The sequence below is a fragment of the Aspergillus aculeatinus genome (genome assembly GCF_003184765.1).
Source record: "Aspergillus aculeatinus CBS 121060 unplaced genomic scaffold BO66scaffold_29, whole genome shotgun sequence".
NCBI lineage: Eukaryota > Fungi > Ascomycota > Eurotiomycetes > Eurotiales > Aspergillaceae > Aspergillus > Aspergillus aculeatinus.
This window is the reverse complement of record NW_020291498.1, coordinates 190,929-218,796: the sequence shown is the minus strand read 5'-3', so window position 1 is coordinate 218,796 and position 27,868 is coordinate 190,929. Positions and strand designations below refer to the sequence as shown.

The 27,868-nt window shown below is 58.4% G+C and overlaps 15 protein-coding genes across 15 annotated transcripts in view; 7 read left to right on the top strand and 8 right to left on the bottom strand.

Moving 5' to 3' along the window:
• Nucleotides 1-209: 209 nt before the first annotated feature.
• On the bottom strand, nt 210-2,715 carry BO66DRAFT_472086 (uncharacterized protein). The gene is made up of 4 exons (XM_025652923.1): nt 2,252-2,715; nt 2,166-2,193; nt 1,587-2,111; nt 210-1,534 (listed from the first exon to the last, which is right to left on the bottom strand). Exons 1-4 carry the CDS (start codon nt 2,638-2,640, stop codon nt 305-307), a joined length of 2,172 nt encoding a protein of 723 aa, XP_025503109.1. The 5' UTR covers nt 2,641-2,715; the 3' UTR covers nt 210-304.
• Nucleotides 2,716-2,945: 230 nt separating this feature from the next.
• On the bottom strand, nt 2,946-4,981 carry BO66DRAFT_375867 (FAD-dependent oxidoreductase). The gene is made up of 2 exons (XM_025645672.1): nt 4,722-4,981; nt 2,946-4,643 (listed from the first exon to the last, which is right to left on the bottom strand). The coding sequence occupies exons 1-2, from the start codon at nt 4,942-4,944 to the stop codon at nt 3,322-3,324; spliced, it is 1,545 nt and encodes a 514-aa protein (XP_025503108.1). The 5' UTR covers nt 4,945-4,981; the 3' UTR covers nt 2,946-3,321.
• Nucleotides 4,982-6,007: 1,026 nt separating this feature from the next.
• Nucleotides 6,008-6,880, top strand: BO66DRAFT_325098 (SDR family NAD(P)-dependent oxidoreductase; the record flags this gene model as incomplete). Its single annotated transcript, XM_025643859.1, has 2 exons — nt 6,008-6,783; nt 6,829-6,880. The coding sequence occupies 2 exons, from the start codon at nt 6,008-6,010 to the stop codon at nt 6,878-6,880; spliced, it is 828 nt and encodes a 275-aa protein (XP_025503107.1).
• A 110-nt stretch (nt 6,881-6,990) lies between these two features.
• BO66DRAFT_375864 (cytochrome P450) lies at nt 6,991-8,778 on the bottom strand. The gene is made up of 3 exons (XM_025645671.1): nt 8,525-8,778; nt 7,332-8,464; nt 6,991-7,276 (listed from the first exon to the last, which is right to left on the bottom strand). Exons 1-3 carry the CDS (start codon nt 8,725-8,727, stop codon nt 7,053-7,055), a joined length of 1,560 nt encoding a protein of 519 aa, XP_025503106.1. The 5' UTR covers nt 8,728-8,778; the 3' UTR covers nt 6,991-7,052.
• Nucleotides 8,779-9,125: 347 nt separating this feature from the next.
• BO66DRAFT_392507 (NAD(P)-binding protein) lies at nt 9,126-10,191 on the top strand. Its single transcript, XM_025647532.1, has one exon. It carries the CDS (start codon nt 9,194-9,196, stop codon nt 9,992-9,994), a length of 801 nt encoding a protein of 266 aa, XP_025503105.1. The 5' UTR covers nt 9,126-9,193; the 3' UTR covers nt 9,995-10,191.
• Nucleotides 10,192-10,292: 101 nt separating this feature from the next.
• tpcK (decarboxylase tpcK) lies at nt 10,293-11,461 on the bottom strand. Its single transcript, XM_025647531.1, has 3 exons — nt 10,841-11,461; nt 10,582-10,778; nt 10,293-10,524 (listed from the first exon to the last, which is right to left on the bottom strand). The coding sequence occupies exons 1-3, from the start codon at nt 11,021-11,023 to the stop codon at nt 10,362-10,364; spliced, it is 543 nt and encodes a 180-aa protein (XP_025503104.1). The 5' UTR covers nt 11,024-11,461; the 3' UTR covers nt 10,293-10,361.
• On the top strand, nt 11,283-12,647 carry tpcI (questin oxygenase tpcI; the record flags this gene model as incomplete). Its single annotated transcript, XM_025649338.1, has 1 exon — nt 11,283-12,647. The coding sequence occupies one exon, from the start codon at nt 11,283-11,285 to the stop codon at nt 12,645-12,647; it is 1,365 nt and encodes a 454-aa protein (XP_025503103.1).
• On the bottom strand, nt 12,452-13,801 carry tpcG (oxidoreductase tpcG). The gene has a single exon (XM_025647530.1). The coding sequence runs from the start codon at nt 13,554-13,556 to the stop codon at nt 12,768-12,770; it is 789 nt and encodes a 262-aa protein (XP_025503102.1). The 5' UTR covers nt 13,557-13,801; the 3' UTR covers nt 12,452-12,767.
• Nucleotides 13,802-14,191: 390 nt separating this feature from the next.
• On the top strand, nt 14,192-15,412 carry BO66DRAFT_392503 (HSP20-like chaperone; the record flags this gene model as incomplete). Its single annotated transcript, XM_025647529.1, has 1 exon — nt 14,192-15,412. One exon carries the CDS (start codon nt 14,192-14,194, stop codon nt 15,410-15,412), a length of 1,221 nt encoding a protein of 406 aa, XP_025503101.1.
• Nucleotides 15,413-16,283: 871 nt separating this feature from the next.
• On the top strand, nt 16,284-17,132 carry BO66DRAFT_375847 (Scytalone dehydratase; the record flags this gene model as incomplete). Its single annotated transcript, XM_025645670.1, has 3 exons — nt 16,284-16,444; nt 16,538-16,635; nt 16,725-17,132. The coding sequence occupies exons 1-3, from the start codon at nt 16,408-16,410 to the stop codon at nt 17,130-17,132; spliced, it is 543 nt and encodes a 180-aa protein (XP_025503100.1). The 5' UTR covers nt 16,284-16,407.
• A 946-nt stretch (nt 17,133-18,078) lies between these two features.
• Nucleotides 18,079-23,525, bottom strand: tpcC (non-reducing polyketide synthase tpcC; the record flags this gene model as incomplete). The annotated part of the gene is made up of 3 exons (XM_025643845.1): nt 18,079-19,329; nt 19,378-23,131; nt 23,182-23,525. 3 exons carry the CDS (start codon nt 23,523-23,525, stop codon nt 18,079-18,081), a joined length of 5,349 nt encoding a protein of 1,782 aa, XP_025503099.1.
• Nucleotides 23,526-23,953: 428 nt separating this feature from the next.
• tpcB (metallo-beta-lactamase type thioesterase tpcB) lies at nt 23,954-24,941 on the top strand (the record flags this gene model as incomplete). The annotated part of the gene is made up of 2 exons (XM_025644742.1): nt 23,954-24,109; nt 24,165-24,941. Coding segments are annotated over 2 exons (933 nt in total), but the record flags the coding sequence as incomplete, so codon positions are not given.
• Nucleotides 24,942-25,174: 233 nt separating this feature from the next.
• Nucleotides 25,175-26,022, bottom strand: BO66DRAFT_421005 (SDR family oxidoreductase; the record flags this gene model as incomplete). Its single annotated transcript, XM_025649923.1, has 2 exons — nt 25,175-25,309; nt 25,360-26,022. 2 exons carry the CDS (start codon nt 26,020-26,022, stop codon nt 25,175-25,177), a joined length of 798 nt encoding a protein of 265 aa, XP_025503097.1.
• A 285-nt stretch (nt 26,023-26,307) lies between these two features.
• On the top strand, nt 26,308-26,978 carry BO66DRAFT_375838 (nuclear transport factor 2 family protein; the record flags this gene model as incomplete). The annotated part of the gene is made up of 2 exons (XM_025645669.1): nt 26,308-26,665; nt 26,724-26,978. Exons 1-2 carry the CDS (start codon nt 26,459-26,461, stop codon nt 26,976-26,978), a joined length of 462 nt encoding a protein of 153 aa, XP_025503096.1. The 5' UTR covers nt 26,308-26,458.
• A 286-nt stretch (nt 26,979-27,264) lies between these two features.
• tpcM (methyltransferase tpcM) overlaps nt 27,265-27,868 on the bottom strand; it is a gene marked incomplete at its 5' end in the record, with an annotated part of 1,965 nt that continues 1,361 nt past the window's right edge. Inside the window, 2 exons of the mRNA XM_025650452.1 lie at nt 27,265-27,534; nt 27,594-27,836. Of these exons, the coding sequence (XP_025503095.1) occupies nt 27,304-27,534; nt 27,594-27,836 (474 nt within the window). The 3' untranslated portion in view covers nt 27,265-27,303. The remainder of the gene's footprint in view (nt 27,535-27,593; nt 27,837-27,868) is intronic.

Sequence of the window (27,868 nt, the reverse complement as noted above, 5' to 3'; positions counted from 1 at the left end):
GTGTAAATGGCGCAACGGCTGAGTTCTTGGCTTCTTGATGAAGCACCTTCATAGCATGCTGCAATAGGCGGGCTGAGCCCTCCCATGACGACTCCCTAGGCTAATAGAACTTGAACCAATTGATTCGAATAACGAATGTACTTACGTACTTGATCATTACAATCGAATCCTACGATAGGCAGCACCACCATCGCCTCGCCATGGGCCCTCCAGAAATGCGTAGATTATCATTTATCATCTCGAGTCATAGGCGGGATTAATCATCGACACTCGTGGCTCACACCTCTGCCGGGCAAAGAGCCCCTCACCTACCCCGAGCATGCAGCGCATTCCACTCCATGGTATTCAACAGAAATTGATTCGCACCTACGTCCCCAGCCGCCGGCCCAGCTATATCCAGGCAGCCCCACGGTTCCAGTCCAGTCGCGCCGTGCCCGCCAGGGCCGTACGCCATCTCTGGCGCCGCCAAGTCCATCTCGAGATCCTCGGCACTGACCCCCACGACCCCATCAGAGTGCACCGCAGCAGCCGCATCCAGTCCGAAACTCGTCGTCATCTGCATCACCTTGTTCCGGATATCCACGACCATCCGTGGTGGCACCGGCGGCGGCGTCTCGAGCTGGGCTGCCACAGCCACCTTCTCCCGCGCCTCCCACGCCTGCAGGACAATCCGCGAGAAGACGATAAAGAACGGGCGATCGTCCTGGCCGGCCTCCATCATCCGCACCGCGTAGTTGTCGCTCATGACGGCCCACGCGCGGTCGGCATGGGCCTCGACGGGCCGCTTCTTCAGATCCTGCAGCAGGTGGATGTACGCCGGGAACGGGAAGTGAAAGTGCACCAGCCACCGATAGGGCTGCGTGAGCGGCGAGGTCATGAGCTTCGTGTCGCATTCGAGCATGCGCAGCGCGTGCGCGAGGCCCGTGTTGCGCTGGGCGTCGGTCGGTGGCTCGGGGGTGCTGGAGCATTGGGAGTAGTGCTGCAGGAGCCGGCTCTTGGCCAGGGACCCCCGCATCGTCCAAAGGGTCATGAAGTGCAGGGCGTTCTCGGGATTGCAGAAAGCCAGGTATTTTTCCTCCATGGTTTTTTCCAGCGAGACCAGTCGCTCGGCTTCGTCGGTGGGACGCGGGGCGATCGTGTTGAGGGAGGGGTTGGTGAAGTTGAGGTGGAAGGCGCTGTGGCGCACGAAGTCGGCGAGATCGCTGCGAACCGCGGCGAACAGCATCTCCGTGGGTCGGTTGTTGGGGGCGGGGGGCGTTCTCATCTCCGGCTGCAGCTCGAAGTCGTTCACGTTGAGCGGCACCTTGCAGTCCCAGGTCGGCGCCAGCGATGCCGTCTTATAGTCGGACATCTCGCAGACGCGGTTGTCGAAGATGATGAGCGACCACCACAGCCGACGGCGCATCTCCGCCTCCAGCGCGGAGCATTTGCCGTACATCGACTCGTTATGGATGCCGATGCGCTGGGCGATTCGGATCGCGACGCTCAGCAGCGAAGACAGGGATGCGGGATCGGTGTCAGGGCGAATGGAAACCTGTACGACTTTAGTCCAGTACATTCACACGGCCCCAGCCAGCCAGACTTACTAGATACAGATACAGGGCGGTCAGACACTCGCGGTCGCTGGAGCGTAGAATCCCGCAATTGCGTAGCGCCTGCTGGCACGCAAACTGATAGCCAGTCAAAAGTTCCTTTTTCGCGGTTCCAAACAGTACACTGCATTGTTCGCCCGAGAGACTCGTAAGGGAGACGCAGTAGATGCTGAACATCAGGGCTTCTAAGGTGGGGCTGATGTTGGCGATATCACTGGCAGCATCAATGATCCGTGTCTGCAGGGTGGGAGTGTGAGTGACTTTGAGCAGCGGATTCACTTGGTCTAGGTAGACCTGCCACAGCCGGAAGATATGCACTTGGCTTGGATGCGAAGCGGAAAGATCGACGGTGCCTACCGGCGCACCAAAGAGGAGGTGGTCGTTGCTTTGGCCTTGAAAGGTGTGATTCCACGCCTTCTGGATAACGGCGGGCCGCACATCGTCCGTATCGTGCAGGAAACCGGTGTCATTCTCGTCGTCCTCACCCTCGTTGCCATCGTCGTCTCCAGGGCTTACAGGCTGTTGCGTTGGTCAGTGAGTTCCAAGCCTTGTCGACGTAGACATGTCTCTTACCTTTTGGCTCATCGCATGCCAGAGGTTTCTCGCAGACATTTAGTCATCCCCTGCCAATTAAGTAAATGCAGGACAGGAGTTCATACAGTGACTTGGTCTTGACGGTGGGCTTCTCTCTCTCACCCAGAGTGCCCTCTAATTCGCCCCCCTCTGGCAGGTCGTCGCGGCCATCGTCACTGGGAGACCGATGGTCAGCGGTTGGGGTGTGGAGGGGATCGAACTTGATGTTGTGCTGTCGGAGTAGACCCTCATAGAGTCGCAGGCGGGCCAACAACTCTTTCTCCGGAAACCTGCGCCGTCGCTGACGAACGGCTTGCTCGCATTGCACGTTGGCTCGGGCACAGTTGGTGCAGGGGAATGTGCGGTCACATTTGATCTTGCGTTGCTGACAGAGCACGCACGCCAGCACGCGCCGAGGCTGCTGGGGCTTGACGGCGGTGGCTGTCTGAACGGATACAGAGATCGGCGTGTCCATGACAGAAAGCGAGAATTGTTCCTATACCCGATTGCCCGAAGCCCGAGGATGTTGAGTTGGGTGAAGAAGGAAAGAATGGAAGGGCCGGTAAGTAAGCATAAGCATAGGGAGAGGAGAGAGAGGGAGACCGTCGGGTTTTATAAGAGCCGAGGAACCCCCGCCACATGCCAAGCCTCGCACTTTCTAATCTCCGATGCCCCCCCAGCCCTCCATTGATTTTTATAAGTCAGATGATACTGAATTAGATCTACATATTTAGACACCGAATCCAAATCTATGGACTGATTTCTATGCCTAGTGCACCTGTTTCAGGAGCAATCATAGTGTTTGGATGCGTAATCAGTACTATTATGTATCTTTCTAAGTCACAAGCTATTTGTATGTAGTGACTGTTGTGATGATAATCTAGGCTTCGAGAACTGTATCCTAAGAGGCTTGTATCGTAGATGAATGGGAGAATCATTTCTATTTGGTTTCAAGTGTGAAGGCAAAGCTGCTTCGATCCCTCATCGGATCAGTTGAGAGATCCGGATACAAAGAGACGAAGGCCTGTGGTAGGTATAACATCTGACTTTCTTCAACCTGACGATGCGTGGGGAGTAATAAGATAACCATTGAATTAAGTGTCTTGTTACGGCGCAACAGCACCAGGAGACACTGCCACCTCGGCGCGGTGCCCGGCTAATCCCAATCGCCATCCAAAAGGTCCGCCACCTTCTTCCCCGCCAGGATATCCGCATGGATCTCTTCAATCGTCCACATCTTGAACTCATGGCCGGGGGGGAAGTTCGTGTTCTGAAAGTCCGCCCCGAGCACCAGATGCGCGTACGCCTGGCCGTACTTCTCGTAGACATACGCCTCGGGATCATGCTGGAACAGCCACTTGGGGAACCGGACCTTGACCTTCTCGGGGTCTTTCTTCAGAACCTCATTCATATCGGCGGCCCCCAGGTTCTCGGAGTTGACAAACGACATCTTCTGCACGCAGCTCACCCGCTGGTAACGCAGGAGGTTGTAGATGCGCGCGCCCAGCGGCGCACCGCCCGGCGCACCCCCGGCGCACGCGAGCTGCAAGCACGCCGCCAGCGTGACGGCGTCCTCGATGGCCAGGGTGCCCCCGCTGATCGACGCGGGCACGGTGGTATGCGCGGCGTCGCCGACCTGCACCACGCGCCCGGCCTTGGACGTCCACTCGCGCCGGAGATTCCGCCACAGGAGCGGCCAGTGCACCGTGGCCCGCGGGGGCGTGTGGCGGATCAGGCCCTCGATGGCCGGATCCCACTCCGGGATGCGGTGCAGGACGTCCAGCACCTCCTGCGGGTCGACGTCGGGATCCCAGGACTCGATAGGCTCGTTTCCGCCGGGCTGCAGGAACTTGTCGCGCGGGGTCAGCCCGTAGGCCACAAAGTCCGGCGAGATGAACAGCCCTAGGTGCATGCCGGGCCCGATCCAGAACTCGTGGTGGGATTCCCCGCGCGCCACCACCTCGCCCCAGCGGGCCTGGAAGGCGGGATCCCGCAGGGCCAGCGCCGTGGGCAGCGCCGCGCGGTACACCGACATGCCACTGGAGCGCGTGGGCGCGTGCTCGCCGGCGATCAGAAGATCGGAGCGCGTCTTGAAGGCATCCGCGGCGACGACCAGGTGCGCCACCCGCACGCGGCCGTCCGCTGTGACCACGCCCCCGACCCCGGCGGCCTCGTCTTCGAAGTACCGTTCCACTCGCTGGCCGTAGTCGACTTGCAGGCCGATGCGCGCGACCTGGCGGAGCAGCATGCGGTAGAACTGGCGGCGGATTTGGTGGGGGGCCACGTAGGGCAGGCCCTGGCGCTGGGCGAGGTGCTCCGGGCTGTTGTAGCCCAGCGTGGTGGGGCCCAGGATCAGCTCGCCGTTGTGCCGGCGGTAATACATCACGCTGTCCGAGCGGTCTTGGTCGAGCTCGCGGCAGATTTCGGGCCAGTGGCGCAGCGTGCAGATGGCGGAGGGACCAATGACGATGATGTCTCCTGGAGATCGCGCGGGTCAGCACGTTGACTCTGCGATGGACCGCACCGTGTCTTGTGGACGATGACGTGAAGACATACCAGTATAGACAGGTCCTTGGCTTCGCTCCAAGATCCCGACCACATTGTGTCCCTTCCTCCAGCATTCAAGCGCCGTGATCAGTCCCGCGGGCCCAGCCCCGACAATCAACACGTTGAGGTGCGTGGCGGGGGATCGTGGAGGCAGCTCGCCTGGGGTGGAAGACCATTTTGCGGGGTCGAACTCATCCTTGTCCCCATGGGTGAGATACTCGTTTGACACCATTCTCGCAGTGTGCCGCACAGGGTGCTTGCTAACGGATGATGCCGTGGGTAAGGAGAGTGCAAATCATATATCAAAGGCTCATGCATCGTATCAGGACTTTTATCGGAGACTGATCTTTTCATTCTCGGATCTCCCGCGTAATCGACCTTTTCACCCTGACTCGCTCAAACCCGGTTCTCGGAACGGGTTGTGGATTCGCGAACTCGGGACATTGATATCGTGCGGGAATACACAACATCCCGGCGAGTCACGGAAAATAGGTGTGGGTATTTTATGCCCCGATGGGTCGCAAGGACGTGATTTTAATATCATACTGGATGGAAGATGATAAACCGAGTGGGAATAGTTCCAAACATAGACTATAGACATGGATTTCTGAGAATGCAACGATCTTAGCGAGCAAGTCATATCTATACTCAGTAACTCAACCCTAACCGAGCTTCATATCGATGTATCCGTTCGCGACAAGCGTCTTGCTGCATAGAGGTAATGACTCGTGACTGCCATACTTGCACACCAAAGCCTCCTTCCGAACGTAGCCGGGTCACCCAAACCCTTGTGTGTGTCAGCGGAGTTTGAGGGGTATAAGACGTGTCTGCGAAGCATCATGTCTGGTCGGACAGCCTCGGACGCGAACCCTACGATAAGCGCAGCAGAAGCAGAGAGTGATGATGCAGCCCTACTATCTACATTGCTCGCCCAACAATCTCATGCATACGAGAGCCTGATATTACTGTGATGAACAATTCAAGTTTTCATATCTGCACTGCACTTCTGCTTAAGTACAGCAAGGCCGTCAACGCCCAACACCATTGCGCCACAGCAGACCTCCCCTCCTCGTTGACCCGTGACAAACTTCCGAAACCCCGGAGTTGGCAGCATGTCGATCGGGACATAGACTTCTTCGTCCCACCTACCAGGCAGGCTTAGCCCGAGCACCGTCAGCCTGAACCTCAAGACCAGAGCGATACACATACGGCGCTGCCAGACGGTGCAAGACAGTCGCACAGCTCCTGCAAGCGACACGCCATTGACCCCAGCAACCACATCCAGAAGAAGAACCATGTCGAAATTCGAGGCCTTCCCGCGTCCCACCCAGACCTACCACTCGCGAACCTACGACCGCATCTCCAAGCACCACAACTTCACCGGCACCGGCAAGACCATCCTGGTCACGGGCGGCTCCACCGGCGTAGGCTACAGCATCTGCCAGGCGTTCGCGGAGGCGGAGGTGGCGCGCATCGCCATCATCTCACGGTCGCCGGGGCCGCAAGCCGCGGCGAAGGCGGCGCTGGAGGCCGCACACCCGGCGGTGCAGATCGTCACGTACGCGGCCTCGATCACCGACCACGCGCGCATGGCCGCCATCCTCGCCGAGCTGGGGCCGGTCGACGTGCTGGTGCTGTGCGCTGCCGTCGTCCACCGCCAGGTGCCCGCCACCGCGATCACGGCCGCCGAGATGCAGGCCGCCTTCGACGTCAACGTGCTCGCCCCCTTCCACCTCGTCCAGGCGTACCTGGCCACCACCACCACCACCACCACCGACTCCACGGCCACGAAGACCGTCATCCACGTCTCGTCCGCCGCGGCGCAGACCCGCAGCCCGTTCCGCGCCGGCTACGGCCCCAGCAAGGCGGCCGCCACGCAGCTCATGCAGCATTTCGCGGCCGAGCGCGCCAGCCCCGCGCTCCGCGTCTTCTCCTTCCACCCGGGCGCGTTCTATACCCCGTCTGTCGCGGAACATTACGCCCCGGACTCCACGGGGTGGGAGGATATCAACCTGCCGGCGCATTTCGCGAGGTGGCTGGCGGGCCCTGAGAGTGGGTTCTTGAACGGCCGGTATCTGTGGGCGCATTGGGATGTAGATGAGTTGATTGCTCTCAGGGACCGGGTGGAGCGGGACAGTAGCTTTTTGACCATTGGGCTAGTGCTGTAGATAGCTTTGGGTCGTACATCTACACGGCTGTTTTGCAACTCGTTCTGGATTATATGTTCTATCCATTATCTTGTGTAATGCATGTTCACATCCAACATATTCTCTCCACCCGCGTCGCTAACCCCCTAAATACATATCTCTTGGTTGCACACCTGCCGCACACTGCACATTCTCACACCTCCTCCCGGGGCACGTATTTGCAGAACAGGCCCACGGGCAGACTCGGCCCCGGCGCGTTGAGGTCCGTCTTGCGGTCGAAGTGGGTGCTGGGCTGGCCCTTCTCGTCACACCCGCTCCACTCGTACATCGCCAGGGCGTAAGCCAGGATAATGTTCAGCTGGATCTTGGCCCACCGCATGCCCAAGCAGGGGTGGCGCCCTTGGCCCCATCCGACGACTAGACCTTCGTCAGCGTGCGTGGCTTGCAAAAGAAAGCCGAGGAAGCAACTTACAGCCGTAGGCCTCCCGCTTGAACTCCTCACGGCCCTCGCGGAAGCGCTCGGGGTCGTATCGGTACGGATCCGGGTATAGCTCGGGGTTGAAGTGGACTTCGGTGGAGTTGTACGCGGCGAAGGTGCCGGCGGGGACGACCTCGGCGGAGCCGGGGATGGGCACGGCGTGGGGCGCCATGTTGAGGCGGATCATGGGGAAGGCGACCCACATGCGGATGGCCTCCTTGAAGCAGAGGTCGATGGAGGGGAAGAAGGACTCCCACGCGTCGAGCGAGATGGCGTCGAGCTGGTCGACGAGGGGCGCGTGACGGCGGTCGTTCGGGGCGTGCGCCGCGGCGACGGTCTTGATCTCGCGGTAGACGCGCGCCTGCCAGTCCGGGTGGTGGGCGAGGATGTTCAGCATCGCGCCGCTGAGGTAGCCGGCGTTGGCAGAGGCGATGAACAGCGTCGAGATGAAGAAGGCGACCATCCACTCCGGCGGGTCGCCGCGGTCGAGCATGTACTGCACCACGTCGTCGTGGCGCGGGTCGTCCTTCTTCTTGTGCAGCCGGCGCTGCACGATAGGCCTCACGATCCGGCTCAGGCTGTAGCGGCCCCAGCGGCGCTTCAACTTGGCTAGCGAGGGTAGGTAGGGCAGCGCCACGGCGTGGATGCTGCTCGTGTGCATCAGCAGCGAGAGCACGCTCTGGGTCCTGGCGAGCACCGCCGGATTGTCCGCGATCTCGTCGCTGCACACCACGCGACAGGCCTGCTGCACCACCAGGCGATAGCAGGCGTCCGTCGGGTTCATGACGCCGGAGCCGTGCTGGCGCAGCGCCTCAAATGCCCCGCGGGCGTCCCTCGTCACGCCGGGCAGACGCTTCCCCAGCTGCTCGGACTTCTGCAGGTCCACCAAGCGGCGCTGGAAGTAGCTGCGGCCGTTCTGGAAGTTGCCGTGGAAGATGGCGTGCAGCGGAGGCACGAAGTCCGGGCCGTGGCCGACCAGAGTCGCGCCGCGCACGAAGTCGAAGTTAGGGTTGTCGAGGAACACTTTGCGGGCCGCGGCCCCCGACATCCCCACTACGTGGTACTTGCCCAGCCAGAAGCTGAAGTGCCCGGTCGGGCTCTTGGCCACGCAGTCTTGCCAGAATGCCCTGTGCGTTGCGTTGCTTAGACAAGCATGAATGTGGAGGAAGCGAGATAGGCATACTTACCATTTCTGCGTGAAGAAACTCCATGACCCCACCAGTGGCACGGTGTTGGGAGTGAATTGGGGGGATTTCTGGTCGACACGAGGGGTGTACGAGAGAAAGACAATGTAGACGAGAACGGTCGTCACGGTCGCCACCAACCCTGTTATCGCTGCCTTCATCGGCAGCTCGAAATCGTTGAACTTGTCGGTGTATGTCGCATCCATTTTGAGTGAGTTGTTCGGGGCACAAGGAAGGGGCACAAGTTTGGGTTGGTGAGACAGCCCTAATAACTTATGTACTGTACTCTCACCTAGAAGATCGCCAACGTGCAACTGGTCCAACTAGGCAAGCGAGACTGGTCATCATCAACTGATCGGGATCCGGGTGTTTGCTTATGTGCGCATTGACGGTTCCTAGGATTCCTAGTATGCAATTGACCCCTGTTGCTGCATGGCTAGTAGGCCTAGACTGGGAGTACGACCGGGCTCCGGGATGCTTCGAATCCCCGACGACAATAGCCCGACGCCTTTCTGAATTAAAACCAATAGGGTTGGCGATCTGCACGCGCGCTACTGCAGGAATCCTCACTGCTAGATGACATCAAATCATTCAAAGAAGAAATAAAAGCATGTGCATTCTGTCATTTATGCGACCGGTCACCGTTCATCGATCCCGATCCAGCAAAACACCATGCCGTCCTATCTCATCACCGGCGCAAGTCGAGGACTGGGCTACACCTGGTTGAAGCACCTCTCCTCCAACCCGCAAAACACCGTAATCGGACTCGTTCGCGATAAATCCTCAACGCATAGCCATTTATTGGCAGAACGACTGACCAACGTCCACCTCGTCAGCGCCGACATCACCGACCCCAAAGCCCTGCAGACAGCGGCCGAGCAGGTCCGCGCCATCACCGGTGGGGGCCTGGATGTGCTGATCAACAACGCCGCCATCCTGACCCCGACCAGCGCCTTCACACCGATCGCGGACCTGTCGCCCGAGGTCCTGGAGCGCGACATCTTACAGTCATGCCGCACGAACGTGGTCGGGGTGGCGCACACCGTCAACGCATTCCTGCCGCTGATTCGAAGGGGGAGAGCCAAGAAAGTGATCACCATCTCGTCCCTGCTGGCCGATCCGGACCTCGTCCGACACTTCGCGGTGGACAACGCGACGCCCTACGCGATCTCCAAGGCGGCGGCCAACCTCCTCATGGCCAAGTATCATGCCTCGCTCGCCGCGACGGATGGGATCCTGTTCATGGCTATCAGCCCCGGCGCCGTGTCCAAGCCCGACACGGCTCCGTCCGAGGGCGAGGCGGAGGGACGACGGCGAATGGTCGCCAAGCTGCAGGCGTACGCGCCGCATTTCGCGGGCCCGATGACGATGGAGGAGAGTGTGCGTCGGCAATTGGAGGTCATCGAGAATGCGACCGTGGAAACCCATGGAGGAGCGTTTGTCAGCCACTTGAGGAATAAACAATGGTTGTGAGGGATTGATCAATGGAGGGTCACTGCATCTTTGGCCTGGAGAGACATGCGTCGTCCCCTCAGGGCGGGGCTTGAAGGCGGAAATCAATATCCGTGGCAGCGGCCGGTAACCCAGCACGCCTTTGGCGAGTAGCACCGAGTGCAGGGCAGGGAAACAGGTCATTGGGCAGAGAATCGAAAGAGAGTGCACTACTTAGAGACCACTGGTAGTCGAGCCCAGCCCCTATTCCCAGACGTGCTCCAATAAACGAACCGATCACCAGGGGAGCGATTGTATTCCACTAGTATTATAGTAACGGCTACACAGTCTGCAAATCCGGTATCTCTGCACATACATAAACTTTCGTCGAGGCGTAGTTCGATCCAAGCTATCTCGAAAGAAAGATAAACGCGCCCAGAAACACAGTCATCATGGCCAGGCCCGATGCCGACACAATCCCCGGCGCTCCCCGCTGGGCATCACTGGGAAACTCCAATCCCTCTCGCACGGTACCATCATTGATCCATTCCTCGATCCACCCGATCGTCATTCTACGCTGCCAGTCAGACAAACCCGCTCTCATCCCAGGGGCTGGGGATAAAACCTACTGGCTGCGTCGCGTATCCGCAAAGTGCTCATGATCCCCAAAAAGATGCTCCTTGTAGTACGGATCCTCTTTCATCTTCTTGTAGTGCTCCACGCTCTCGAACACCACCTGACTGAAGCAATCATAGTCGGCGATGTTGGCCATCTGGCGATCATAGATCCGGTTCATCAAGAGGCGCGTCTGCGTCGGATTGTGGATCTGCATAGCCCCTTGTGTCAGTTCGCTCGTGCGGGCACTTGATCCGAGAAGACGATGCGCACCACCGTCCACCGCTTGACTCCGTATTTGACCATGAGGTCTTTTGTCAGGGGCGCCGAGACCTGGATCATATGTCGCCGGTAGGCCTCCTCGCTCATGCCGGGCTTGCGATAGCCCAGGATGGTCAGGCAGAGATACCGGCTGGGCGGGAGGCCCTCTGTTTCTGTTGTTGCAGTCGCAGTCATCGTAGCGATTTCTGGTGATGTGTGTCACGCAGGGTCCGCTCATTGCGAACCCAGCAGGGCGTGCTAAATGCCCCGAATATATGGGGTGATGGGTTCGGGTGGATTGCAAGGGGGTTCGGGGTCCGGGCGTCGCAGTCCGCTTCCCGATTTCCATTGTCCCGGTTAGGGTTGATCATGTATATAGCCCGCATCAGGAGCAACAGGACCACTCGACATCCAGTCAAACCCAAACCAAAAGCTAAAACAGCAACGACCAACCATGGGCTCCACCGCAACCGAAACCGTCACGTTGAACTCGCGGATCGGCCTGTCGGACGAGCACGTCGGCCTCCTGGGCGACGCGGCCGTGGACCGCGCCTCGATCCAGGAAGCCAACCGGCTCCTCCAGAAGAACCACGAGGAATGGCACATGTTCTTCCGCGACCGGGCGGGCCACAACCACATCGCGCACTCGATCCTGACCTGCCTGGCGCTGGGGGCCGGGCCCGCGGACATCCAGCGCGCCTACGACGACGGGGTGGGCATCCAGCGGCCGATCCCGGCGGTCGACAGCGCGACGGTCGAGCGGCTCACGGACGAGGCCTTCTTCCTCGAAACGCTGGGCGCGATCACGCAGTACACCTCGTTCCTGGTCTTCTTCCAGCGGCAGATGGACGCGCACGGGTGGCAGGCCGTCGTGAAACGGTACGTGTTCTCGCGCAGCGCGGTCGCCGAGAAGATGCTGGCGCGGCTGTACGAGGGCGCCTACCACCCGGTGATCCACCTGGGGCTGGGGATCGAGTTCCAGCAGCCCAGTCTGATCGCGGAGGCGCTGGCGCAGGCTGCCGCTCACGACGACAGCCACATCAGCCGGCTGTTCGAGGCGTGCGAGGCGCAGGCGGCCATCGCGTACCCGCCGGCGCACCCCAAGCCGCTGGTGCAGCTGCTGCGCGAGGCCCGCGCCACCGAGGCGATCCGGGCCGCCCCGCGCTGGGAGGACTTCGGCAACAAGATGCGCGACGGCGTCGTCGGCCGCGCCCTCCTCGAGACGGCGGCCCTCGGCTCGCAGTTCACCGTCAAGCCCGACGAGCGCGAGCTGCAGCGCCGCACCGCTGAGATGATCAGCGTCTGCGCCTACATGGCCGGCGCCAGCCAGCGGCCCGGCCGCAAGCGCAAGATCGACTTCTTCTACATGCACACCCTCACCAGCTCCCTCTTCTTCAGCGTGCTCATCCGACAGGACTGGATCAGCCTCGCGGACCGCGTCCGCCTCGTGGAGTGGAAGGGCCGGCTGGATTTGGCCTGGTACGTGGTCAGCGGGTCCGCCGAGCTGCACGACGACGCGATCACGGACTACCACGACGACTTCAGCGCGGACATGGGCTGGAAGGAGCTGTACGCAGCCGTCAACAAAGAGCACGACGACGGGCATGTGGCGAAGATGATCCGCGCGCTGAAGAACGGCCAGGAGGCTGCGCGCCCGTTCGAGGCCGAGTACCCCGATGCGTTCCCGGTTAAGGGCGATATGTGGTTGAAGATTGCGCGCATGGCGCTGGACACGACCAAGGACTGGCCCACCGACCAGAAGTTTGTGAATTTTACGGGCTTTGACATGGGGTGGAAGATCCGGCCGGATCTTGCTTAGTGGATTTTTGGGTGGATTAGAATACTGTTGAAATGTGACCATATGTAATTAACTTTGTGGAATTGCTTTGCGCGAACCAACACAATCGCGTGGTATAGTTTATTCGATGTCGTGTAATCACTAGCTAGGCCCGGTAGATGGCAGATAGGCGTGCAGAAACGGAAAGAAATGTCTCGCTAGACCGGTGGCAATACACATCGGGGTGCCGGAGGGAAACTTGGCCGACCCGTTCCTATTCACCACGCTGACATTCTTCATCTCGTATCTCCCGTCCTCGTCACATGCGGCCTCGATCATCCCCGCGGCCAGGTCGAGGTACGAGACGAACGATTCGTCGTGGTCGAGATTCAGCTCGTGGCCGCGTTGCGCATCCACCGCGAGCCCGCCGGGCTTGATGAAAATCGTGGAAACCAGGTCCGCCTGCGCCCGGAGGTAGGCCTCAGTCCGGCGCAGGTCCTCGTAGACGTGCGAGGCGGCGGTGCGAAGGATGGGGCGGAACCACCACGGCATGTGGCGGCTGAGATGGTCGTCGATGGTGCCGGAGGAGAGCAGGACGATTTTGGGGAGGGGTGCGCGCAGCTGGCCGTGGACCTTCAGCTTCTCGATGGCGGCGATGATGCTCTTCGCCGTGTCCAGGCCGACGTGGCAGCCGGGCACATTGTCGTTAGTCGTCACCACGTGGAAGATGGCGCGCGTGTCGCGTATGCATTCAGCCAGCAGGTCAACATCGTAGATATTCCCTTCATACACCGTGACGCGTTTGCTGTCGGCGACCGCTGGGACCTTTTGGGTCAGCTTGGCCTTGTTGCGGCAATAGGCGTGGATCCGCGCATTTTCGGTGCGCAGCAGGTTGTCGATGAGAGCTGTCCCACAGTTGCCGGTGGCACCAAGGATCGCGTAGGTGGACATGGTATGACGCAGGAATTAGCGACCGGTCTTTCTTTGTCTGTTGTTCTCGATCCTGGCCGGCCAGTCCATGATCTTATCGATCGGGCTTCTTGGCCTGCGATGGCAGCTTCGGGGTTCGGACATGCGCGCTGAGCAGGACGCTTGTCGGGAGATAGTAGTCCACGGGCAACGAGAAATAGGCTATCGGGGTGTAGCGTGTCCGAATCTGTCGTACGCCGTGTCAGTTGTGTCATACTTAATTCGAGGGACTCCCATCCAAGGGGGTGGGGTGGATGCAGGAAAAGGGGGCTGTTTTGGGATGTGGTCGGGGGGTAGAATGTCCGAGGGAGGTTTGAAGCCCAACAATAGCAGGCAATTGACAGCTCGGGGGTTAGGAGGTCCGACATTGTCCGCCATCAATGAATTTGACGGCGCCACAGATCCACAGCAACCAACTTGTGGCAAACTCAGTCGCTGTAGAGGATAGATTGGTGAATTTTGGTTGCCTGGATTGGAACTATAAAAGGGAGACATCGAGTATGGTTTCGTGTCCCCATTCTGATCCCAATCCATCAGCAGCAGTCAGTCAACTCTAGTCCAACACCATCTTGCCCTTCAATCTTACTCCACACCGTCGTTTCGACTACTTTAAAAACATGACCATCCGCGCCCTGAACCAGAACATCCCACCCTGGGCCTTTGCCGCCAACACAGACGAACAGGGCCCAACTCACCCATTCTCCTCTCCTCACCCCAACCCCAACCCCTGGGCCTTCCAATCCGCCCCGAACCAGGTCGGTCGCCCCGGCCACCCCTACCCATCGCCTTGGGCGGCGCAGCCCCGCGACGGGGACAACACCAACGAGGCCACCCACGAACCCGGTGAGGCCACGGCTCCGCGCAAGCCATATTCATACCCCGGGCCGGCCAAGGGCCACCCACCATACACCTTCCCCGGCGCGCCCGAGGGCCGCAAACCATACCCGTTCCCGGGCTACGCGCAGCAGCCACACACCTACCCCGGCCCTCTCCCATGGCACCAGCCACACGCCTTCCCAGGCGCGGCGGAAGGCAGAAAGCCCTACCCTTCGCCGTGGGGCGATGACGACGGAACAAAGCCCAAGCCGTTCCCGCGCAAGCCATATCCCTACCCGGGACCCGCCGAGGGCCACCAGCCGTACCCGTATCCGGGTCCCATTCCCTGGCGCCAGCCCTATCCGTCCCCATGGGGCGACGACAACGACAACGATGTCGATGATGACAACAAATGCAAGCCCGCGTTCCCGCGCCAGCCGTACCAATTCCCGGCTGCGCAAACACACGGCGCAGGCGAATTGCCTTATCAGCAGCCGTCTGACACGTTCCCCGGGTTCCAGCGAGGCGGACCCGGGGGCCGAGGATGGGGTGCAAATGCAAATGGTTACAGTGCACGCACCGGCTTCGACGCACCCCACCACCCTTGGGGCTTCCCTCTCCTCTACTCCAATCAACAGCCCTATACGTTCCCCGGAGTCAAATCCGATACATACCAACCCGACGTGGACGTGTTCGACACCCCCGAGGCGTTCGTGATCCACATGCCTCTGCCCGGCGCGAAGAAGGAAGATGTCGAGGTCAGTTGGGACCCCAGGGCTGTGCAGCTTGGTATTTCGGGGACTATCGCTCGGCCCGGGTCAGAGGAGCTGCTGAAGACGATTGCGCTGGATGAGCGCCGGGTGGGGGCGTTTGAGCGCAAAGTACGACTAGGCGGCCCGGGCAGTGCGCCGAAAGTGGATGGCGAGGCCATCTCGGCCAAGTTGGAGGATGGGGTGCTGGTTGTCGAGGTGCCGAAGACGGAGCCGGATGATGTTGAGGTGAAGAAGGTGGTGATTGAGTGAGGGGGGTTGTGTGGGGAGGAGGCTGCGGGAAGGTGGATGAATGGGTTATTGGGATAGGGCAGTCGATAGATAGTTGGTAGTTAATGTACTGTACTTCATTCGTGTTTGCATCTCGGTTGATGTAATCTGTAGCTATCTCTCATATCCAGACTCAGACCTGATACAACCACTGCGAGTTTGATCTCAGCCAAGGCGATCGACAACGATGTCTCACCCTTGGCCGCAAAGCAAGGAGCAGCAATATATATAAAAGGTCTTCGCTTCACACAACAAGAAATAAGTGCGCGCACTGGACGTTTTCCACCATTGATTGTCTAGAGCACTATTATCATGCTTTACATTTGCACAGCGGTCAAACACAGCCAGCCGCAAGAAGGGGGGTGTGGACGGAGTGACACTGATCGTGCAGTGGCAACTGGAAAGGAAAGCCTCCCGTCCCGCCAAGTCGAACTTCCACCCTCTCTACAGGCAAGCAAAGGCCGACTGCCCTGAAGATGACAACTAGTCTGTCAATAGAGATACAGTTTGCTCGCAACCCCTCATGGCTCGGCGATGATGTATTCCTGATTCTACGAACCCATTTGCATATTGACCCACGGAGGCAAACCAGTCGACCAGAAATGCCATGCTCACACAAGGACAAGAGCTAGCATCGACCGCCACGGTCGACCAGACTGCAATTGTACCTAGAACCCCTACTTCCTCAACGCAAGCCAGGGGAAATTCCTCCGCGGCCAGAAACATGAAACCCGGTGCAACCGACCTCGGGCCATTACCATTGTACCACGCGAGCAGGGATTGATGGGGGTCGCCAAACCAGAAATGCCCCGAAACCCGAATCCGAATGCGAATCACCCGAGCCTCGCTTCCCGACGCATCCATCCACCACCAACAACCACCAGCACTTGATACAAGTTTCCACAGAGTGGGAAGGTTGTGTACCCTAATCCGAAAAACCACACTCGCACTCCCCAAGCCCAAGAATCCAGTCCACGATGACAATCACAATGTCCAAGACCCCTACGTTCGAAGGTACTTCCCAACAACCACACCAGGTCACATGACCTCCTCCACCCTAATCCCCCCCTTGCCCCGCAAATCGCAAAATACTGACCAACCCCCCAGAGATCACCAGCTGCCAGCGCGCCCTCTTCGAATGGGCCGACAGCTACGACACGAAAGACTGGGAGCGTCTGCGGGCGAGCGTGGCTCCCACCCTGCGTGTAGGGCTTGCCCCGGGCCTTTCCGAGCCCCCCTTCCTAACCACTGCAGCCAGTTCAATTCCCGCCCTCTGATTTCTTTTTCCCTGTAGATCGACTACCGGTCCTTCCTCAACAAACTCTGGGACGCGATGCCGCGCGACGAGTTCATCCGCATGGCCTCCGACCCGCGCTTCCTGGGCAACCCGCGCCTCCGGACGCAGCACCTGGTCGGGCTGAGCGCGTGGGAGAAGACGGCCGACGACGCCATCGTGGGCCGCCACCAGCTGCGCGTCGCCCATCAGCGGTACACGGACGAGACCCTCGCCGAGGTGGCGGTCAAGGGCCATGCGCACGGGACGGCGACCATGTGGTACGCCCGCGTCGAGGGCGAGTGGCGCTTTGCGGGCGTGTGTCCCCAGATCAACTGGACGGAGTTTGACTACGACCAGGTGTTTGCGGAGGGGAAGGAGCATTTTGGGGAGGAGGGGGGCGCGGACTCGGAGGAGAATGGGCAATGAGGGGGGGTGGGTTGTGTGTGGATGGGTAGATGAATCGATGCCGATGCCGGCATTGATGGCGCGAATGATCTTCTGCAAGTACGAGGATGAGGATGGTGGATGGGGGGTGATTATGCGTTACTATTGAGGATGTGGCCCTCTGGACTGCGATTGCTGAATTGATTCATGAAAGCCTTATTCTTGAATGATAAAGTCCTTCCTCCGGGGCTCTTTGCGAGTCGGCAGCTACATGAATTGATATAGAACTCTACTATCGAGCTTTTATCTAGAGGTTAAGTTTACTAAAAGATAGGGAAAATAGAAGAGAATAAAGTCTAAGAATGTTAAAATTATATTAAGGACACTAAGGCTTAAATTATAGCCTACTTAATACCAGCTCTCCATATGTGTACATGTATATATCTGTTTCATTTTCAGAACAAGATATTGCATTGCCATAATTCGAGTACTTGTGTGAAGAAAAGACTATATCGAGGGGTACACATCCTAAAATTCCAAAAATATCTTCTAATGAATATTAATAGATCTTAGACGCGGAATCCCTCTTCAGAGAAGCAGATTAACAAGTATTTACAGCTGGGAGCCCAGGTAGTTCAATCATTCCCGATATAACACGCACACCTATACATCGAAAATAGGTCTATAGAATATGGTTCTTGTTTGTATAGCAACCAAATCTACTAGGATGAAAATGTCTCCTATACAGCCGCCCAACTCAGCCACCAACCCACCAACACTTCATCATCCTGAAAGAATTTGGCGATAGAGGACGATGATCATAAAATTCTACTGGGGGCATTAGGAATATTTAATGATCATTGGACTTTCAAGGCGATATTACACGCTCCGATCTGGATTCTGTAGAGATATTGCAGATGATGAACAAATTGTCGCGCAGCAACCGTAACACAATCTTCCCACCGAGATCACAAAACAAATGTCAGGTCTAACTATAATACTCCTCCAACCACGACCGCAGAGCTCCAATGGTAGGATACTCCAAGAACAGACTCCCGGCCACCACAATCCCCAGTTCCTCGCGGAACTTCTCGGCGATCACCAGACTCATCAGGCTGTCCACACCCAGATTGGCAAATGCTGCGTCGTCGGTGAGATCGGATGGGTCGAGACCGGCTTCGGTGGCAATCAAAGCCAGCGCCTTGCCGGATGTGCTGTCGGAGTCGACAGCCGGGGCAGCAGCAGCGGCCGCCGGTGCTGGTGTAGAGGCAGGGGTCGGTGCTGACGGATTGACCGGGGGGGCAGCGTCTACCACCGCGGGCGTGGGCTGCGAGACAGGAGCAGCAGGCGCCGGGGCAGACACGGCAGGACCGGCACCCCCAGCCGCAGCATAGGACTTGGCAATGGACGAGTCCGGCGCGGCGAAGAACCGGTTCATGAGGATGCGGGGGTAGCGACGGAACTGGATGCCGCCCACCATCCCGACGATCACATTGTCCTGGAAGACATACACATCCCCCAGATAGACGGAGGGATCGTCGGCGGTGGGGATCATCTTGACATAGGACCGGTACCGCTGGCCGGGGACCAAGGGCCGCGCGAAGCGCATACTGTCCCATCCCGGGGTCACGCAGAAGGTGTTGGCCGTGTCGCTGGCGTCGGAGACGTTCATGATGAACCCGGCCAGATGCGCCACGCTGTCGATGAAGTACGGAGGCACGGTGTAGCTCCCGCCGCCGGAGACGTGCTTGAGGGTGACGTCGGCGAACGCCTCGAACTCGTGCATCACGACCGCTTGCATGCCCCGGTACTTGTCGGCGTACTCGACCAGGTTGCTGCCGAAGAGGGTGTACGCCATCTTGTGCGAGAAGCGGTTGGCGATCCCCTCCGCGGCGAGACGCTCCAGGGTCTCGATGCGGCCCTGCACCAGGTGCGCGAGCGGGCTCCATGATGAGAGCCAGTCATCCGCATCGCCGTACACGACGCGGCAGGTTGCAAAGGGTTCCGAGACGGTGCCGTCGTTGGCGACGTTCGCCCAGACGAAGTCGGCGGCACCGGCGTGGATGTCGGCTGTTGTCGCGGTGACGCGGAAGTACTGCGGCACCTTGGTGTTGCTTTGGGCTACGAGCCCCTTGGTTACCTTCAGGTCAGTGATGTTGACATGCACGGTCTTGGCCGTGGGGATGAGCTTCTTGTAGAGGTATTCACCGAGGGTGTATACGATGTCCCCATGGATGGACTAAGTAGTCAGTAAAAGCCCGAGGCAGAAGGTTTGATAAGCACTTACGGACGTAACGACACCGCAGTTGTTCATCTTGTGTCCGTGCGCCGCGGCAAGGAGATCAGGCTGCATCAGGTCAGACTGCATGACGACCTTGCCGGACGATCCAGAGAAGTTCTCCTCGATGATCTGCTGCACAGTGGTGGTGCTGAGACTAGAGACCGGGGCAGCCGCGGCCTGTCGATTGATACCCTTCTCCGCATCGTAAAAGGTATTGCCCTTGGTGAGCGCCCAATCGCCTCTATACTGAATCCAGTAGTTTTTCTCGTTCCAGTTATAGGTGGGCAGATCTAGAAGACGCAGCGCCGCCTCAAAAGGCCGGTGGAACTCATCCCAGCGCACCTGCAGCCCCGCGGTGTGAAGCTGCCCCAGACTCGCTGCGAGAGTGGTCCAGTTGTCCTCCCCACGACGGAAAGAGCCCACTGTTACCGGAGCAGGGTCGAAGCTGGCTTTGATGAATGCCACACAGACCGGGTGCGGCCCGACCTCAACCCAGACGGTGTCCTTGTCGACGATCGAGGTCTCCTGCGCGTTCTGCATGGCCGACAAGAAATCAACTGTTCCGCGCGTCGCTCGGCGCAAGTACTCGGCATTGAGAGACTTTTCATCAAAGACAACTTTACCCAGCAAGGGGGAGACGATGGGCAGCGTGGGTGGGCGGAAGATGACGCTCTTGCTAGCGGTCTCCTCAAACAGGTCCAGGATGGGGTCGGTCTGGGCGGAGTGGAAAGCAAATGGGACATCGAGGAAGATGACCCTGTAGCCTTGGTCTTTGAGAGGGACCGAAACGGCTTCCATCTGCTCGGTGGTCCCTGACAGAACCGTCTCCTTGGGCCCATTCACGCATGCGAGGTCATACGGAAGGTCCTTGACCGCATCCTCAATCTCGCGTCGCGACGCCTTGACGGCCATCATCTTGTGCGTGCCGGCAGTACACAAGGACTCCAGCATCTGAGCACGCGACCCAACCAGGAAAATGGCGTCGCTTGCGGAGAGGACACCGGCGATGACGAAGGCCGCGTACTCGCCCAGACTATGTCCGGCGACGACTTCGGGTTTGATACCCAGGGTCTCCCAGTATTTGGCCAAGGCAATCTCCACGCTGGTGTGAGCCACTTGGGTGATGACGGGCGACCAGGCGTGGTCTTTGGGATAACTGCCATCGACGGCTGGAAGGAACGAGGGAAAGCCGTGCTGTTGACCCAGACGGTCAAGGCTTTCGAGCTGGGACCGGAAGAATGGGGAGTGGTGGTACAGCTGCAGGTTCATCGACTTGTCGGCGGCGCCTTGCCCGGTGAAGACAAACGCCACGGGCGGTGCTCCGGTTGTGGGAATTGGCTTCATGGAGTCGACCCCGTCCAGCTTGGAAATAAGCTGTTGCTTCAGGCTGCTCACGTCTGTCGCGGTAACAGCGACACGATGGTTGTGGTGATACCGTCTGGCTGTAAGCGAGTACGCCAGGTCGGCCATACTCACATCTTCATTTTTCTCAAGGTAGGCAATCAGTCGCTGGAGATTGCCCTTGAGAGAGATTTTACTTTTTGCAGAGACGGTGAAGACATGACTGGGTCGCGGATCGGATCCAAGTCTGTTTCGCACTGGACCTTCCTCCAGCACAAGCGTAGTATTACCACCGGCTGCACTGAAGTTGTTGACCACCGCAATGCGCTTCTTCTCGGACGTCCTAGACCATGCGGTGGTCTCGAAGGGAATATGCAGGTTGCGCCGGTCCATATCTTTAGGAAAGCCCGGGTTGATGTCAGTTTTGATGCCGACATGAGGCGGGATTGCACCTTTTTGCAGCATCAGCAGGACCTTGATAAGCGCCGTGACACCCGCAGCAGCCTCTCCATGGCCAACATTTGCCTTGACCGCACCGATATGAAGCGGCTGTTTGGCGGTTCGCCTTTTGCCCTTGATCGGGGCAAACACGTTGGTGATGGACTCCATCTCTTCGGCATCACCTGCCTGAGTTCCCGTGCCGTGGAACTCCACGTAGCTGACGTCAAGCGGGTCGATGCCAGCCCGCGCCATGACTTGCCGATACAGATCGGACTGGTGGCCGGCGTGAGGATGTGTGATGGAAACCGCATTGGCAGAGTGGTTGGTCGCCGCCGCTGGAATCACGCCGAGGATGTTGTCGTTGTCCGCCAATGCATCGTCCAGCCGCTTCATGACAATCGAGCCGACACCATCGGCGCGACAGTACCCATCAGCCGTGCAGTCCCAAGTCTTGCAGGCGTTGGGCGTCTTGGTGAGGAAGTGACCGTTACAGAGCCCGGCGAACGCATCCGAGTTGGTGAGCACATTCAGACCCCCTGCGACGACAGTGTCGACATCGCCTGCCCAGAGCGCAGTGCAGGCCGCCTGGATGGTGGCCAGACTCGAGGAGCAGGCCGTGTCGCAGTTGAAACTGGGCCCCGCGAACTTGAAGAAGTAATTGATGCGCCCGGGACCAAAGGCGCGACACCCACCGGGGATGAAGTAGGTGCTGATCTCTTGACCCGTGTTGACCTCCCGATAGTCGTCACTGGCCTGGCCGTACCAGGTGCCGATGCGGTTGAGATTTGTCGCCGGCGTGCGATTCGCCACATACCCGGCTCGCTCTAGGGCTTCATACGCCGTGACAATGGCCAAGCGCTGCATGGGGTCGGTCTGTTCAGCTTCACGGGGCGACATGTTGAAGAACGGTGCGTCGAAGAGGCCCGGCTCGTCGATGAAGCACCCGTACGCGGTGTGGCTGGTATTCATCCTCTTACCAGTAGGATCGTGATGCGAGTCCACATCGAAGCGATCGGCGGGTATCCTCCGGTGTACGTCCAGTCCAGCTTCAAGGAGATCCCAGAACTTCTCGGTATCCGTGGCGCCACCTGGCATGCGACAGGACATGCCGACGATCGCAATCTTCGACTGCATGGAGCTTCCGGGCGAGTACTGTCCGTGGTCGACATCGGATCCAACCCACGCCAGAAGGTCGTCGGTATCGACAGGGAGATCCGTTATGGCGGACGTCAACGCACTCGACAGCTGCTGGGCTGGAAGAGAGTGACGGAAGACCTTGATGTTGACGTCGTGGACGTCGGTCTTAGCGACCCGCTCTGCAACACCACGGATAACATTGTCCCACACGATTTGCTTGGTTAGAACTTCGAAAATCACCTGCTCAAACAGCTCTGCAGCACTGGAGGCCAGAAACGGCTGGCCGGAGCTGGTGGACATGACGGGCACGACGGGCTTATATCGCGCCGGTAGCGAGGGCGATCGGACGACTGCCTGTGCGTCTTCACGCGTGTAGAGATGCGCTGCATGGCATAGCCCTCCATGGACCGGGAGGTGCGCAAATTTGCGATCACGAAACGAGGCGTAATTGCGGAAGAGCGCCTTGAGCCGAGCTGGGGGTCCGCTCACAGTGACCGAGGTTTCGCTGATCGCACTGACAAAGATCTTGCTGGCTGATGGGGTCCGCTCCTTGGCTTGGATGTCATCCAGCTCTGTCTGAGCTTCGTCGACAGTCATTCCATGGACAACGTATGCCCATGACTCGGCGGACTCCGCATCAACGGCCTCTAGGTTATGCGAGACGTCGGCCACGAACACGCCAAGGCGAAAGGCAATGCGCAGGACTTCCACACCAGCCGTGACTGCATCGTCCAGGGATGTGGAGACTGAAACGGCTGTCGAGACCAGTATACCCACTCCCAAGCCAGTCAGTAAGCTGTTGGTCTCTGTTGCCCGGTCCTCTGGATAGAGTTCGCAGTGCCTGATCAATTAGTCCAGCACAGGCAGAACCACAGGGAATGAGAGGCGTACCCAATGTATATCCCCAGCTGCAGCACACAGAGCAACACTCCATCAATAGATTGAGCAAGCGGTCCCTTGCGTAGCTTTGTCTCACCCGCCAAAGTCGTCACGGACTCGAAAGCAGGAACCAGCTGCCCCAGTTCCACGCGTAGCTGGCTGACCTCATTTCGCAGCACCCTCGTGGCTTCGCTCAAGAACCGAGCCAAGATGGGATGACTGCTGTGCTTGCTATGACTGTGTAACCGGCGCAGAAGGGTCGAAAGGTCATCTGTGGGAAACTCGTTGCTGAAGTACAGGACCTTAAGCTTGGTGGGTAGGTCTTGCGCCTCTGCTGGGGGGGTATAGGTTACCATGTCGAATGAGGCTGTTGAGGACGACGACGAGGGAGCCGACATGCCCTTGCTACCTGTACAAATGGCAGCAAATTCGTAAGTGTAGGGAGGTGTAGGGTGAATGTCAGGCAAAAGAAGAGTGGAGAGTGTCTAGCGCGCACCAAAATGCAAAGGAGAGTGAATCAAACTGATTGATTAGGGAGCTACATCGACATGGATTCCCAGGATAAATAGTCCAGTCACTCCATCTATCTCGACGTACTTGCCACTACCCACCACAGAGACTAGCAGCAGAGACAAATAGCCCGACTCCCGAGTCGGGATCCGGACAACGGAATACGCAGACGCAGCACCCCCGACGGGTTATACAAATGAATCTTGGGATTTTCCGGTCTGGATTGTCGATAACGCTTCCAAGCCTGACCAGACCATCGCATCCCTAGATCAAAATGGGTGAAGGAGGCTACCGACAGATCAACAAGACCCTGAACGCCTGCGCGTTCGATGACTATCTCGTCACGCAGCAGTCACAACTGCCCAAACTTCTGGATATCGAACAGCTCAGCCCGCGGGTGCTTCGAGTTCTTGGCCAGAATGCGGGAAAGGTATGCCCCTCACCGACCCCCCCGGCGAGATGATCGAACCTAATGGCCGGTGGAGTTCACGTTGCAAGGCACGAATACCTATATCGTGGGCACAGGCCAGCACCGCCTTCTCATCGACACCGCACAGGGCTACCGTGAATGGGCCGATCTGATCGACGTCACACTCTCGAACCGATCGATCTCGTTGTCCCATGTGTTCCTCACCCATTGGCACGGCGACCATACCGGCGGCGTTCCGGATCTCATCCGGATGTATCCCCACTTGGTGGATGGCATCTACAAGAACTCGCCCGAGCAGGGCCAACACCCCATCGAGGAAGGCCAAATCTTCAAAGTCGAGGGTGCGACCCTCCGCGCAGTTCACGGACCAGGCCACTCGCACGACCACATGTGCTTTGTCCTTGAGGAGGAAAATGCCATGTTCACGGGCGACAATGTCCTCGGCCACGGCACGAGCGCCGTCGAGCAGCTGGGCCTCTACATGGACACTCTCCGGAAGCTGCAGGCTCAAGGATGTAGGACGGGCTATCCCGCCCACGGTGCCGTCATTCCCGACCTCAATCTCAAGATTGCCACCGAACTGGCGCAGAAGACCCGTCGGGAAAAGCAGTGTCTTGCTGCGCTGGGTCGGATCCGGAAGGAGAGGTCCACGGGGCAGTTGGCCAGTGTTACTGTGGGTGAGCTTATTGACGTAGTTCATGGCACTCGGGTGAATGAGGAAGTACGGAAAATGGCATTAGAACCGTTCATGGAGGAGGTCTTGAGGAAGCTGGCAGAGGATGGGAAGGTGGCATTCCGGGTGAGGAAGGGGGTCAAGACTTGGTTTGCTCTTACTTGACATTGTTGCTTTGACTTTTGCATTCTTTCACCGAGGCTGAGAGCATTGTTGTATGATCCAGCATAATTATTCGACTCTCAGTCGTGTTGAGAAGGTTGACAGCCCCGCTTGAGACGTATATCCTCCCGATAGCTACAAACCATGCCTACGCAGTGTGACAATCGTAAAGTTCGTGCATCAGTGCAATATGAAGCTTTATTGGCTATCGAGCTCTAGAGACAAACCATCTAAGCAGCACCACCATCAATTCCAAGAACCTTCCCATTCACCCATTCGCTCTCGCTCGAGGCCAAGAAGCACACTACCTTGGCGATATCGACGGGATACCCGCACCGGGTCAAAGGCGAGACATGAGCCACAATCTATACTGTTAGTCTCTGCAAACAGAATGGCGCGTCTTGACGCAACTCACATCCAGGATCTGCTCTTTGGATAGCTTGTCCGCGTTGGGCAGATAGTCCTTGGCCGTCTCATGGAACATATCGGTGACGGTGCCGCCGGGGGCCACCGCATTGACGGTGATCTTCTTGTCGCCACAGTCTTTGGCCAGGCAGCGGACAAAGGTGTTGATGGCCGCCTTGGACGCGGAGTAGAGCGAGTGCTTTGGCACGGTGAACGAGTCGGCCGTGTTGGAGCTCATCAGAATGATCCGACCATTCTGGTTCAAGTGCTTGTACGCTTCGCGGGCGACGAAGAACTGGCCCCGGGTGTTGACGCTGAAGACGCGATCAAACTCTTCCTCGGTGACCTCGCTCAGGTGTCCGAATGAGACGACGCCGGCGTTGGAGCAGACGATGTCAATACCGCCGAACACCTTGACGGCTATCTCAAACAGCTGGACGGTCTGGGGCACCTGGCTGACGTCGGCCTGGAGAGCGACGGCGTCGGACCCCAGGGATTTGATCTCCTCGACCACCTGGTTGGCGGGTCCGGCGGATTTGCTGTAGTTGACGATGACCTTTGCGCCGCATCGGCCCAGCTCGACAGCCATCGCGGCGCCGATGCCGCGGCCGGATCCGGTCACCAGGGCGACTTTGCCATCGAGCCGGTAGGGGATGTACGAGATAGAACCCATTTTCAGAGTGTTGTGAGTTGTGAACTTCGCAAGAGCAACGGCACGACGAAGGATATGTTACTGGAAGTGTATCTTGCACCGTCGTGAATCGAGCGTACGGGTCGAACAAGATATTTGTGCCCAGTCAGGGCTATTTTTCTTTTCCGAAGGCCGTCCGTCGAGGTGTCCGGGTCGTGAAATCCCCCGTTATTGCCCGAACCCATTTTCCGACTCCACAGGATGTCCATCCATTTCGACGATTATGCGTTCTTTGTCTGTTGTCGCCTGATGGCATTCACGGTTGAACTTCGCCTCCCATTGCCTCAACCTACCCAGCGAATATTTTGTCACTACAACGTTCAAGCCCTGAGAATATATGAATATATCTTCACAACCGAACAACCTGCACTGCCCTTGAAATCCCATTCACCATCTCTATCACAAATACACCCAATCAATGACCGCCCCAGCTTCCACTCAAGCCGCAACACTGCAGCGGTTCCTCTCCGCCTGGAAGAAATGGGACGCGCAAGAATGGCTCTCCACCTTCTCCGACGATTTCCAACAAATCACCCTCCCCCACGGCCTGAACATGCCCGTTCGGACCCGCAAGGAAGTGGAGGTCGTTCTGCCTGCCCTCGTCGCGACGGTGAAGTCATATGAAGTACGTACTCAGTCGCGGTAGCTACGTTCAGGCGGCCAAACAATGTTAACACCGACAGCTGCACGTCCACCACGTCATCCATGATCCCGAAAACAACAAGGCGGCGGTATACGCGGCGTCGACGGGGACGCTTCCGTGGGGGGACTGGAACCTCGAGTACGCGGCTTTCCTGACGTTCACCGACGACGGAGGAAAAGTGGCCCGACTCGAGGAGATGCTCGATACCGCGTTTCTGCAGGAGTTTGGGCCGAAATTCGGGAGGTACCTGGAGGAGAATGGGGGGCCGGGGGCGGTCGCTGCGGGGGGGAAGTAGGGCCCGCGTTCGGAAGGTTGATTTTGAATGCTATAATGATAAATCGTTTCATTCCTAAAAAATGGTGTATGGACTCGTGCATCGGGAGTCAAGGTTGTGGTTTCGTCGAAATAGGGCGTATCTCTAAATGCACCAGACACGAAGGTCTCGTTTCGGTGAGGGTTTACGAGGCCGAATTCAGGGCTGGCCTCGGAGGATGTGATGTAAATCACCGCGGACACGATCAGGTTTACACATCCAGCCAAGTAAGTGCAGCTGAGAGTAGAATAAACACAATACTACAAACCTCACATCCAATTACCGTCAGATATCTATCTACCTGTGCTCAAGCCTCCTCCTGCCCCTTAATATACGCCTCCAACTTCGGCAGGAAGCTCTTCATAAACACCCCATCAAACATCTCCTCGATCCGATTCACGGACTCGCCACTCTCATCAAACCACACAAAACACGCGTGCTCGTTCTTGTACGGCCCGAAGGGCGAGTCGGCCGTGGTGATGGCGTAGATGACCGCTTTGCTCTCCGCTGGATCGTGGATAACGTTGTGCACCGTCAGCTACATTGGGTGTTATTAGCCCTTCGTGTGCCATTAATCAGCTGGGTGGGCTACTGTACCTGAAAGTTGGTCAGAATGGACATGAGCTTGGGGAAGAGCTTCTCGGTGATGGCCCGGGTGCGAGGCGGGACCCCCGAGCTGAATGGCAGAGTCACTTGCGCGCAGTCGTCGGACCAGCTGGCCAGAAAGCCGTCCGGCGTCCAGCCTTTCCAGCCGTCGATGAACTTGTTTAAGGTGGCGGTTTGGGTGGCGGCGGGGGCGGGCATGGTGGTAGCTTTGTCACTGGGCAACCGGTCGGTGGTCTGGGTGTAAAGTAGAATGGGGAGGGGGGGGG

Bases quoted from the DNA above. Each gene is read 5' to 3' on its own strand.
- BO66DRAFT_375864 (XM_025645671.1), bottom strand. From the start codon at position 8,727: ATGGATGCGACATACACCGACAAGTTCAACGATTTCGAGCTGCCGATG. The intron at 8,465-8,524 runs GTAAGTATGCCT...CGCAACGCACAG, and splicing joins AGTTTCTTCACGCAGAAATG to GGCATTCTGGCAAGACTGCG. The intron at 7,277-7,331 runs GTAAGTTGCTTC...ACGAAGGTCTAG, and splicing joins CAAGCGGGAGGCCTACGGCT to TCGTCGGATGGGGCCAAGGG.
- BO66DRAFT_472086 (XM_025652923.1), bottom strand. From the start codon at position 2,640: ATGGACACGCCGATCTCTGTATCCGTTCAGACAGCCACCGCCGTCAAG. The intron at 2,112-2,165 runs GTAAGAGACATG...CCAACGCAACAG, and splicing joins GGCATGCGATGAGCCAAAAG to CCTGTAAGCCCTGGAGACGA. The intron at 1,535-1,586 runs GTAAGTCTGGCT...AAAGTCGTACAG, and splicing joins CCGCCCTGTATCTGTATCTA to GTTTCCATTCGCCCTGACAC.
- BO66DRAFT_392507 (XM_025647532.1), top strand. From the start codon at position 9,194: ATGCCGTCCTATCTCATCACCGGCGCAAGTCGAGGACTGGGCTACACC.
- tpcG (XM_025647530.1), bottom strand. From the start codon at position 13,556: ATGTCCACCTACGCGATCCTTGGTGCCACCGGCAACTGTGGGACAGCT.
- BO66DRAFT_375867 (XM_025645672.1), bottom strand. From the start codon at position 4,944: ATGGTGTCAAACGAGTATCTCACCCATGGGGACAAGGATGAGTTCGAC. The intron at 4,644-4,721 runs GTATGTCTTCAC...CGCGATCTCCAG, and splicing joins CCAAGGACCTGTCTATACTG to GAGACATCATCGTCATTGGT.
- tpcK (XM_025647531.1), bottom strand. From the start codon at position 11,023: ATGACTGCGACTGCAACAACAGAAACAGAGGGCCTCCCGCCCAGCCGG. The intron at 10,779-10,840 runs GTGCGCATCGTC...GGGGCTATGCAG, and splicing joins GAGTCAAGCGGTGGACGGTG to ATCCACAATCCGACGCAGAC. The intron at 10,525-10,581 runs GTAGGTTTTATC...CTGGCAGCGTAG, and splicing joins GCGGATACGCGACGCAGCCA to AATGACGATCGGGTGGATCG.